Below are 12500 nucleotides of genomic sequence, written 5' to 3' on the forward strand. Positions count from 1 at the left end.
CCTTCAGAGCCATGCCCTTTGGGCTATAAATAGCCCCAAGGATATTCACGCAGCTTGCAGAGACGATCGTCCAACAGCTACGCTTACAAGGCGTCCAGGTGATGGCTTACCTGGACGATTGGCTGGTGTGGGCAGCATCCGAAAAAGAATGGTTGCAAGCTTCCACAAAGGTGATCCAATTTTTGGAACATTTGGACTTATAGATCAACACCACAAAGTCTCGACTTTCTCCAGCTCAGAAGTTCCAATGGCTGCAAATCCATTGGGACCTTCAGTCACACCGTCTCTCCATTCCACTAAAGAAAAGATAGGAAATTGCGGGATCTGTCAAGAGACTCCTCAAATCAAACGGATTTCAAGACGACAACAGGAACGGGTGCTTGGCTCCCTTCAGTTCGCTTCAGTGACAGACCCAGTGCTACGAACACAGCTAAAGGATGCATCAGGAGTCTGGAGAAGATACGTGTCAATTGCTCAAAGAGATCTCAAGAGACCTCTGCCGACCCGGCTACGATCACTCTTTAAGCCCTGGTCAGAGGCAAAGAACCTGAAAAGGTCGGTACCTCTTCAACCACCGCCTCCATCGGTCGTTATGAAATACGGACGCATCGCTAGAAGGATGGGGGGGGGTCACTCCCACCAACGGCAAGTTCAAGGAACATAGTCTCCCCTATTCAAGACGTTTCACATCAACATCTTGGAAGCCATGGCGGTCCTTCTCACTCTGACGAGGCTGTCTCCACGTCCATCAGTCCACGTTCGACTGACTCTGGACAGCGACGTAGTGGTCAGATGTCTCAACCGTCAGGGCTCAAGATCGCCCCAACTCAACTAAGTGTGTCTACCTATCTTCCGCCTAGTGGACAAGAAAAGATGGCCCCTCTCAGCAGTTCACCTACAAGGATTCCGCAACGTGACGGCGGATGCTCTATCCAGGACAGCCCCGATAGATTCAGAATGGTCCCTAGACGCTGACTCATTCTCCTTCATCTCCCGACAAGTCCCGGAACTGCAGATCGACCTCTTCGCAACGAGAGACAATAAACAACTTCCTCGCTACGTGGCCCCATACGAGGACCCCCGAGCGGAAGCGGTGGACACCATGTCCCTGGACTGGAACAGATGGACCAAGATTTACCTGTTCCCTGCACCCAACCTTCTGCTGAAAGAGCAGCCCTAGTGGCCCCCAAGTGGCTCCGGAGCAAGTGGTTCCCATTAATCCTGGAGTTACAACCCAAGCTAATTCCCCTGCCAGACCCAGTTCTAACCCAACAAGTTCAGAAGTCGACTGTCTTCGCTTCATCAAAGAAAACCCGAGACCTTCATTTCATGATTTTTTCTCCCTAGCCGTCAAGAAGAGGTTTGGAATCTCGAAGAAATGCTTAGACTTCTTAGAGGAATACAAAACAAAATATACCAGAAGGCAATATGAGTCATCTTGGAAGAAATGGGTGTCCTTCGTCAAGGCTAAAAATCCTACAGAAATTTCAATGGATTTTTGTTTGTTCTTCTTCATTCACCTTCTTGGACTAGGCTTGGCAGCCAACACGATTTCCACCTGCAAATTGGCCTTGATAAGACCATTACTATATGCCTTCCAGATAGACCTGTCTAATGACATCTTTAACAAGCTGCCAAAGGCATGTGCTAGACTCAGATCCGCACCTCCGCCGAGACCCATCTCCTGGTCTCTTGACTAGGTGCTCCATTTTGCCTCAAGTTTGGACAATGAAACTTGCCCTCTGAAAGATTTGAATCAAAAAGTGATTTTCTTATTTGCTCTCGCCTCGGGGGCTCGAGTCAGTGAAATTGTGGCATTATCAAGAGAAGAGGGCCAGATCCAGTTTGCAGAAACAGGGGAGCTTACCCTCTTTCCTGACCATATATTTCTCGCCAAGAACGAGCTACCCACTAAAAGGTGGGGACCCTGGAGAATCTGTCCTCTGAAGGAAGATGTCTCTCTGTGTCCAGTGGAGAGCCTAAAGTTCTATCTTCGAAGAACTTCAGACTTTGGTGGAGGACAAACATCGGGTTCCGATTTGTCACTCAAACAACTAAGGGCGAAGATCACCTACTTTATTTGCAGAGCGGATCCTGACAGCACACCCGCAGGTCACGATCCCAGGAAAGTCGCCTCTTCTCTGAATTTCTTCCAGTCAATGGACTTCGAAGGTCTTCGCTCTTTCACAGGCTGGAAGTCTTCATGAGTGTTTCTCAAACCCTACGGGAAGCAGGTGCATGAATTGAAGAGATTCGTGGTGGCTGCAAGTAGTGTGTTAAAACCTGCTGCTTATTGCTGCGTAGAACAGTGAGTTATTCGGGACTCCAACTCTAAGGGTGTGTGTGTTGACCCTAGTGAGCAACATAGTAAAAATAGTGCCACCTTGTGACACTACGGACTGTTATTATACTAAGGTGAAGTCACATAGACTACAACACGTGTGCCACATGTTCATAACATGAAGTGTATATAAGACATTCTAGAAAGACTTTATAATTCCTATGGAATTAATGTGTGTAATGGCAAGTTTTCCTTTTCAGATTCCACACCCCTTTTCTATTAATGGCTTAAGCCTATGTAACTAATTTGCATCCCATTACAAATTATATTTATTATCTATTTGTATGCTAATTCTTATTTTTGACTAAATAAAAAGAATTTGCTTTACTCGTGCATCTTATTTTGCCCTCATATTGGAATAAAATACTGTGTGAGAATTTTGATTCCCTCTATGATATGTAAAATTGTCTGAACAATGAATATACTCTTGTTCCTTATTGATACAAACTCATCTATACTAAGGTAATTTGTTCCAACACGTTGTACTTACCTTCTTCTATCTGGTTCCGGGACCGGCAGGTACTTCTGATGCTGGGTGAGTTTCTTTATCAAGTAACTTCAAGATTTTCCTTACGTCCAATAGGATTCTTCTCTGGCAGGGGGACAAGAAGCGGTAACATAGCACATGTTTATCTGAAGTGACATGTAACGGCAATGTCACAGGTCTCTGTGGTCATCAGACCAAAGGAATATTGTGTAGAAGTCGAAGGCACTAAAAAAGGGAAAAACTCCACGGTACACTTCCATTAGGACCACATGGCCTGAGTCCAAAAAACGGATTTTGACCGAAGCGAAAAATCTATTTTTGGGTGAGATATCCATGTCGTCCTGATGGACCCGCCCTTGTTCTCTATTCAGGCCTTGACAGGCTCCTCACAATCTTATTGTATCATGGAGGTTGGCCTAGACGCCGGAAGGAATAAGGAAGGCGCGCAACGGTGACGTCAACCAACATGGCGGCCAACATGGCGACGGTTATGACGTCACCGAGTACCGTAACAGTAACAGAGAAGGAGAACTTAGTAACGACTCCTCCCATAACTTGCCACACTTCCCCCTTGAAGCGTAAACGCTATGTGGGGTGCAGATAGCTATGTGGCGTATCAAGCATACGTCCCCTGTTATTATACGATATCCTAAATGGAAACCTTGTGGGTACTCGCGCCAGAAGTTAGAATTCTGTGAAACCTTTAGTTTAATTCTCTGGGAATATCTACTGTAGTCATATATACCCTTAGGAAGCTACTGAAAGAACCTTCCATCAGGACGACATGGCTATCTCACCCAAAAATTGATTTTTCGATTCGTTCAAAATCCGTTTATTACTATTATTTTTGTGGGAGTATATGAGTTTATGGGTTTGATCAGGCAGAATTTACTAGCATTGGTTTCAGTACATAGATATATAATTAGCCATTGCAAAACGATTGTTGATGCTAACTATTTTTTCATTATGACACTTATATCCAAATGGTAACAAAATTATTGCAGCCAAATATAAAAATAGATATGGAAATTATAATAGCCAAACCTTGTTCAAATGCCACAATTTTGTTGAGCATATTTTACAAAAGTTCCAAATAATAGAATTAAATCAAAGTGTACCAACCGTGTTTCACACAATTGTACATAATTCCTTTTGTATATATTATGCTTGTATCTTCGCTCCTCCCTCGCACTAAAACGAACATGAAAATTCCTGTATGGTTTTTCCTCTGTAATATTGTCTGTCTTGTGAACTTGTTATGTCCTGTTGCCTTGAGGTTTTGTATATAAGGAGAGTGTTCCAAAATAATATAACTCAGTCGTTTCCAATCTGCCTTTGAGTTCACACCCTTACTCGGCGCCGTCACAAAAGTCTGTTTATTTGGTAAGAAAAGGTAACTTTGCACCGAACTATGATCCTTCCAACTCTTCTTATTCTTTAGATTGCCTGGAGCTTCTCTCCAGACAGGGGTTTTTTGACGGTGCGTCTAGCCCCTAGGTGATTTCCCTGGTGGGTGGGTGTGGTGGTTGCAAATCAGCGGGACCTGTAAGTATATATATATATATATATATATATATATATATATATATATATATATATATATATATATATATATATATATATATATATATATATATAGATATATGTATATTTTTTTTTTGCGCCTTAGATAGGGGCGAGAAGAGAGGGGTTATAGTGGTAGGGCAAAGGCAGTATAGCAGAGAGTCTCAGTGGGTAGGAGAGTCTGGGAGAGGAAAGGTGGATTTCCAGTGGGAGAAGAAAGAAGCAGTTTTAAGTGTAAGTACTTATTGCTGCTTGCAAAGGTCAATTTAGATTCTGCAACATGTTGCGAGGTTGCTCAGCCCAAGGGTCAGCACTGATTAAGCCCCTGGCAGGCCAGGGGCGGCGTCAAAGGACTTTACTTATAGAAATGCCTGCTTTAGACAGGCAGGGTCAAGAGACCAAGTGTTTAGGCCTGTTTAGGGCCAAAGTGATGAGATTAAGCTCAAGGTTGAAAGGTTAAAGAGTTTAGTTCCAGTAAGTTAGAGAGACTGGGAGAGGAGGGAAGGGTTTTCAGTGGGAGGGGAAAGAAGCAGTTTTAAGCATAATTACTTATTACTGCTTGCCTGGTGTCACTGGGTATGCCTCTGGCATGCCAGGGACAGCGTCAAAAAGATTTTCCTTATATGAATGCTTGCTTTAAGCAGGCAGGGTCAAGAGACCCAGTTTTTAGGTCCTGTTTAGGGCCAAGCGATGAGATCAAGCTCAAGGGTGAAAGGTTACAGAGTTTAGTTCCAGTAAGTTAGAGAGACTAGGAGAGGAGGGAAGGTTTTTCAGTGGGAGGGGAAAGAAGCAGTTTTAAGCATAATTACTTATTACTGCTTGCCTGGCGTCGCTGGGTATGCTTCTTGCATGCCAGGGACAGCGTCAAATCTATTATCTTATATGAATGCCTGGTTTAAGCAGGCAGGGTCAAGAGACCCAGTGTTTAGGTCCTGTTGAGGGCCAAAGAGTTTAGATGAAGTTTTAAGGGTGAAAGGTTCTTTCAGCTTGGTCCCAGTGAGTTAGAAGGGCTGGGAGAGGAGCGGAGTGTTTTGCGTTAGAGGGCAAAAAAGGGCGGGGGGAAGCCTTAACCAAGGAGAAGAGGGCTAGGAGTGATTGAGAGTTGATCTCTGCATAAGCTGGGAGAGACTGTCTTCTTACCTAGGTGGGGTGTAAGATTTCAGAAAACCTGCAAGCATCTCTATGTCTTTGAGAATATGGGCAGTCCCCTGTTCTGCAGTATGCGGCACTCCTTGGCCGAGGTTTTGTCTTAGATTTGTGGTTTCTAGGCAGTGGCAGAAGTAATTCTCTAGTTGGAGTGCCAGGACAGCTTCGCAGTACTTGCATTGCTTACCCTCCTGGTTGATGATTTCCCATGAGCAGGGGTACCTTAACCTTAGTCTATGGTAGATTACTGCTAGTTTGCGGGGCGTGTTCTTTAGTAGATCATGTGGTGTCAGGTTGGTAGTTTTGATATACCATTTTGCTATTTTTGACGAGGTAAATAGGGCTTGTCTGATGTAGCTATGTAGTTGTGTTTGACATTAAGCAATCATTGCTTATTCGAACTGTTCATGCGATGGGTTGAGGGTATGCTAATAGTGGTAACTTGAAGGGCCTGATTTGCTAATCGACCGGCTTCTTCATTACCGAGTGCACCTCTATGCCTGGGATCCAATTTAGTGTGACCTGTGGTTTCTGGAGAGCATGTGTGTGGGCTATCTGTCTGATGGAGGATATGATGAGTGTGTTTTCTCGGATGTCTTGGCTCCTGATTGCTGCCATGACTCCTCTGGAATCAGTATGTATCGTGGTGTTACCTTGACTGGTTAGTGAGTGTGTGAGGGCTTTGAGTATGGCAACTAGTTCATTTTGGAGTGTGGAGGCATTGTTGGAGATCCTCCAGCAGGCCGAGATATGTGGGGAGTAGACTGCTGCAGCTGCCGCAGGAACCTCCCTGTCTACAGAGCCGTCAGTATAATACACATTATCAGCAAGCGTGAGGGTGATCGAATCATGGGCCGCTCTAAAGGCCTGTGCTGGGGGGCATAGCGCTTTGGAGAACGGGAGGGTGGTGTAATGGTACTTCATTGGGCTGGGAATCCAGGGGGGTTCTTCCGAAAAGTCCGTGTGGAAGGTGTCTTTTTTTAGTGTAGATAGCATTGTCTGAGAGCCGGTGGATCTTAGGGCTGTGATAAGATGGCCAGCATAGGTGTGAGGAGGGGCCAAATCTTCCGAAAGAGATATTAGGCCTCGAAATTTGTTATGGAGTGGGCAGTTCCGGTTGGTCTTGAAAGTTTTGAAGATTATAGAGTTGTTCCGTGAGTTTATCCTATCTGTGAGTGGCAGGAGTTGGGTTTCGGCACGAAGCAGTGAGAGCCTTGTCCAAATTGGGGCACCGAGGATGGTCGTCATGGCATTATTTTGAATTACTTTGATGGTCTTTTCTTTGTAGGGTTAAGGGTAGTGAGAACAGGGGCTGCATATTCTACCAAAGAGCGTACAGCCTGAATGGAGAAGAGTCTTAGAATGTGATGTGTGGAACCCTGGTTTAGGGATGCGATGCGTCGGAATGCTTTCAGTCGGCTGTTGGCCTTGTGCTTGATGAGCGTTATTTTGGGGGTTGGTGATAGCCTGAAGTTGAGGTTAACACCTAAGTAGGAAAAGTTGTTAACCCCTACAATAGGTGTTCCAAGTACATTTAGTGGGGGTTGAGAGTGCTTGACAGCCAAGGTTTTGGTCTTGTTCGGTTTTATTTTCAGTCCTAAGACCTGGCAGCTTGCTGCAATGGTGTCTAAGGCAATTTGCATTTTACGGTGTTTGTTGTTAACTGTGTGTGGGCAGACAACGCAGATATCGTCTGCGTAAATGAAGATTTCAATGCCCTCCGGGTAGTCTTCTTTCAATATATTTTTAATGAGTACATTGAATAAGGGGCTTCATATTGGTATGTATGGTGACGTGGCTCCCTGGAAAGTAACTCTAGCTTCCCTGTTTTGGGTATATTTCTGCTTCCACGCAAAGAGGTGGCCTCTGATGCCTTTGATGGCTAGCGATGTCAGAATGGCGTCACAGCTGTGTTCCAATGCCTCTTGTGTAGGCATAGAACCTGTCATGCAAGGGCCCACCACCCACTGAAGCCTCCGGAGGACCATCCGCTCAGCTACCTTACCAGTGCAGCTGAGTAGGGCAATGGGACGATAGGCGTTTATTTCCTTAGGTTTTGGTATTGAGTTGGTGTCCTGTTTGTTCCATGGTTCGGGCCTGATGTGCTGAGCATGTGTTAGGTTAATTATTCATAAGTAGCTATTTTTTGCAGGATCGCCAAGATGCTTTAGCATAGAATAAGTAATGCCATCGGCACCAGGAGCTGTGTCTCTACATTTAGCTAGGGCAGCATCAAGGTCGGCCGAAGTGTAGAGCGCATCAGTGCATGGCGGTTCATTGCAGGCTGCTCTGACTAGGTCGTTTCTTCTGGGCAGAAGTTGTTCCTGTCTGGCTTGGGTAGCTGGGCATAGGTTAGTTGATTTCGTCCGATTTGCAAGGGTTTGACCTATGTTCATGGCCTCTTGATGGGGTTGAGGATGAGTGGGCTTGGTCTGGTGTCTTTTGGATCCTGAAACCTTGTTAAACCAGGCCCAGATGGCTTTGAGAGATGTTTGTTGTGAAATTTGGCTGCACCGTTGGAGCCATTTTTCCCTTTTTACTTTGTTGGCAACTTGAACTACTTTGGCTATGAGCTCCCTCAGTAGAAGGAGTAGCCCATCAGTCCTGTGCCGTCTGAAGAGCTTATGTGTCTTGTTTATTCGTCTGTTCATTTCTTTTATGCGCGGGCAGTAGTACCACGCGTCCTTATGATTGCGTTGCGGGTTCCTACCTTTCATGGGCATGGAGGCATCCGCAGCCAGGGTGATTGGCTTTGTAAACTCCATAAGAAGGAAGGTGGGATCCTCAGATGGGTTTTCTGCGAGCTGGAGAGCCCATGTTGTCATGTGCCTCTCGAAGATGTCCCATTGGGCAAAATCAGGATTCCATTTTACTGGGGGTGGTGGGATTGGTGGAAGTTTAGGGGTTGGTACCGTGGCGAGGATGGCGAAGTGGTCACTGGCGAGGGACGGGTGTAACATCCAGGAGGCAGTGTTGTGGAGGGCTCTTGGGATGAACATTAAATCTAGAGTGCCACCAGCAATGTGGGTGGTGGCAGGTAGCCTGTTCAGAAGGGCAACGTTAGGGAAATCCTGAAGGAGTGAGTATAGGTGCCTCCCAGTGGGGTTTGTACTTGGAGAGTTTAAAAAGGGGTGGTGAGCATTTAGATCACCTGCTAGGATGGCGTTGGAAACGGAAATGGAAGCAAAAAGGTTTTCAGCTTCCAAGGACTTTCTCGTGCTATTATATATGTTGTGTAGGGTCAGTGTTGTATGGCCCAGTCTGATTTCTACACTGAGCAGTTCAGCTTCTCCACACTGTATTGTCGGGAGCTTTGTGGACTGCATTGTGTCTTTTACTAGTGTGAGTAGTCCCCGTGTTGTGTCCGTGCGAGGAGTTTTGCGTATAGTGTATCCTTTGTAGGAGAAGAGTGAGTTCTCCCTGAGCAATGTCTCCTGTAAGAGGACCACGTCTGGCTTAAGGGTGACAGTCTGAGATTGCAGGAGTGCATGCATGCTGCTAGCTCCTGCGATGTTCCACTGCATAAATTCAAGTCTCTCGCTGGTTTCATATGTGTGTAGGTCACCTTCAAAGTCCGAGCTATCATTGCTGTAAGGATCCATGGTATTGGGTCAGGTCCTTAATCAGGTTTGCTATGATGCGCGTGTAGTATGAGGAGAGCCGGGGGCCCCAAGAAGGGCTGAATGGAGGTTTATAGTGATTTCTTGCAATTTTTTAATGCAAGAGCAGCAGGGTAAGAGATCGGGCTGGGAAAGAGAGGTTGGGCTGGGTTCCAGTGATAGCCTACTATTGGGTAATATGTTTGTTGAGTGGTTGGGTGTGGGTGAGGTGGTAGCAGAGTGCTGTACCACAGGGTCTGGCTCAGTCGAGCCTGAAGAGCCAGAAGAGTGCTGTACCGCAGGGACAGGCTCGGTCGAGCCTGAAGAGCCACCAGAGTGCTGTACTGCAGGGACAGGCTCGGTCGAGCCTGAAGAGCCGGCCGAGATGCTTGGACAGGAAGAGGTGGAGAGGTCGATATCTGGTTCAGGTGGAGGGACCTGCTGTGAGGATGAGGGGGGGGGGGGGGGTTGTCTGAGCTTGCTGGAGAGAGGGGAGCAGGGCTATGATGGGGAGGCGTGCAAGGAGCTTCGGTGCCAGAGGGGCGGATACCTGGTTTTGCAGCTTCAGCGTAGGATTGGTGACGTAATTGTGGAGGATGGTAGGATTGGGATGGGTGAAGGCGGAAGGAGGGACGGGAAGGATTGATTTGAGTTCGTGAAGGTGTTGGGGTGCCCTTTCAATTTAGCTTATCGATGAAAGCTGGGCAGCGTTTGTTCCAGGCCTTATGGTCGGCGGAGCAGTTGGGCCACTTGGCTATGATTGGCTGATTTTTTTCGTGTTTAGTGATACAGACTTTAGTTTCGTGTTTCTCCGAGCATACCCCACATCTAGTCTCGTGTTGGCACTGACTTTTGTGGTGCCCAAAATGCTGGCAATTAAAACATCTTGTGGGCAGTGGGATATTGTCTGCAACTCTGTATTTGCCCCAATGATTTAGATCGATAAATTGGGGAGTGGAGGGGCCTGTGAAGGTGCATACTACTGTGATGGTATGAAACTTCTGCTTGTTCTTCTTGTACTGTTTGCGAACAGCTTCTGAAATGGCCGGGTGTTCGTTGATGAAATCTAAGTCAAGATAGCGGTGGTATCCATACACATAAATTTTCCGCCTTCTTTGGGAGGGGTTGAGTTCTGTAAAGTGGCCTTAGTTCCTAAGGTTTTCAACTGTTTTGACATTCTTGGGAAGGAGGATGAAGTTCCCATCGTTAGTTATTTTGTAAGTGTACGCTATGGCATGACCTGCTTCTTTATCTCATTTTACTGCTAAGTCTATCAATTTACTAAGGGAGTGGTTTGAGTTAGTATCCCTAGAGGCTTTGAATCTGGGAAGATCTGCCAGGGAAGGAACTGTTTATTGTCGTTTACCTGCGATATTCAACGTCATGTTCTCCGTGGGCCTCCTATTACCTTGGGTCCTTGTTTTTGCGTGCCGTGCATTCTCTTGACTGCCTATGATGGGTCCATGACTTAAGTTCCAGCTCTGGTGAAAATTTCATGAAAATCCGTCGAGCAGTTTTGACGTTATTCATAAAATGGCGAAAAGGTAGATCTGAATCTAGAATTAGGGACCTATGATCTATGTGTCGCGGAAATTTTGCCAAAACTCGTCAAATAGTTTTGACTTAATCCTGTCCAAAGACACACAAATGAACAAATAAATAAGTAGACTTAAATTGGGATCCGGATCTGGATCATCTACAAATTTTAATGGGGTCGTCCATGACCTAAGATCTGTGGTGAAAATTTTATAAAAATTTGTGGAGTATTGTTGACGTTATTTATAAAATGACGAAAAAAGCAAATCTGGATCTGGATCATCTACCAAATTTAATGTCTTCGTCCATAATCTAAGATATATCTGTGGTGAAAATTTCGTCAACATCCTTTGGGTAATTTTGACGTAATCCTGGCACAGACACACAGACAAAGATGTAAATGAATAAATAAACTTTAATCCAGACGATATCTTTAAAATAGCAAAAAATGCAAATCTGAATCTCGAATCCGGATCCAGATCCGGATCATATCCAAAATTTATGGGGGCGTCCTTAACGTAAGATCTATGACAGGTGAGAATTTCGTCAAAATCTGCCGAGTGCTTTGTACATAATCCTGTCCACAGAAACTCGAAAAAGGCAAATCCGGATATTAAATCTGGATCTGGATCCGGATCAGCTCCAAAATTTGATGGGATCGTTCATGTCGTAAGGTTTATCTTCGTTGAAAATTTGACGTAATCCTGTCCATAGGCAATTGTCCACAGACAGTATTTTATTAACCCATTATAAATTACCAATTGATCTCCTTTCTTTTTTTAGTTTGACATGAGAAATATATTTATCATATCTCTAAGAATGGAGGAAGCTTATCCTTAAGCGCTTGCCGCTTTAGGAGCGTTTTCTCGTATCGATTTCCTTTGTTGGCAGGCAGCATTAATGCCCCCTACTCTGCACTGCGCCCCCCCCCAAAAAAAAAAAAAATAATGATAATAATATTTTTACATAGTAAAACTGTATTGCCATTTTTTTTTCAGTTTCGTCATAAAGGATGAAACTAGGATTTTACCTACCGTAGTAAAATTTTCTCTCTCTCTCTCTCTCTCTCTCTCTCTCTCTCTCTCTCTCTCTCTCTCTCTCTCTCTCTCTCTCTCTCTCTCTGATATGAAACGAAAGTTTTAGATACAGTAGGATAATATCTCTCTCAATTGGAATTTCTTTAAATGCAAAATGGCAAATACATGGAATATACTTCCAGCGGATGTAGTAAACAGTAACACGATAAACGATATCAAGAATATTTTAGATAAGATCATATGAACTCTCGAAATGCTTGAAGTGAATCACTCTACCTTAGTGCAAAATAATGAAATCTCCGCTTATGGACTAAAATGTCTATAAGATATCCGAAATGCTTGTAACTCCTTTTAACGCTCTCTCTCTCTCTCTCTCTCTCTCTCTCTCTCTCTCTCTCTCTCTCTCTCTCTCTCTCTCTCTCTCTCTAACTAGCAACAATAGCCTTGAAACACGGAAAAATAAAAGTTTCTTCTTTATCATGTGAAAAAAACATTAACTATATGATACACACCATATGAAAAATAAACATATTTTCAAGTACAAGCGAAACACAGCATATTAAAATTAAACCGCTAAAAAGTATTTCCAAAACCAAAATATAAAACTATACTTTTATGATTAACATATTAATTCAACATTCAATCAGCAATCATAACCGCAATGAATATTGTTATTGAAATTTAATTAACATACACACATAATAATCGATTACGTAGTGGAAGTAAATGAATCATTGGGAAGTAAGGCTGAATACGACAGTTGACTAGTTTTTAAACGATAATGCAGATTG

General features: G+C 44.5%; 1 protein-coding gene across 1 annotated transcript; it reads right to left on the minus strand.

The window, feature by feature from the left end:
- Positions 1 to 7666: 7666 nt before the first annotated feature.
- On the minus strand, positions 7667 to 9139 carry LOC137646545 (uncharacterized). The gene has a single exon (XM_068379654.1). It carries the CDS (start codon positions 9137 to 9139, stop codon positions 7667 to 7669), a length of 1473 nt encoding a protein of 490 aa, XP_068235755.1.
- Positions 9140 to 12500: the final 3361 nt, after the last annotated feature.

This window comes from Palaemon carinicauda, chromosome 9 (genome assembly GCF_036898095.1).
Source record: "Palaemon carinicauda isolate YSFRI2023 chromosome 9, ASM3689809v2, whole genome shotgun sequence".
NCBI lineage: Eukaryota > Metazoa > Arthropoda > Malacostraca > Decapoda > Palaemonidae > Palaemon > Palaemon carinicauda.

Bases quoted from the DNA above. Each gene is read 5' to 3' on its own strand.
- LOC137646545 (XM_068379654.1), bottom strand. From the start codon at position 9,139: ATGGATCCTTACAGCAATGATAGCTCGGACTTTGAAGGTGACCTACAC.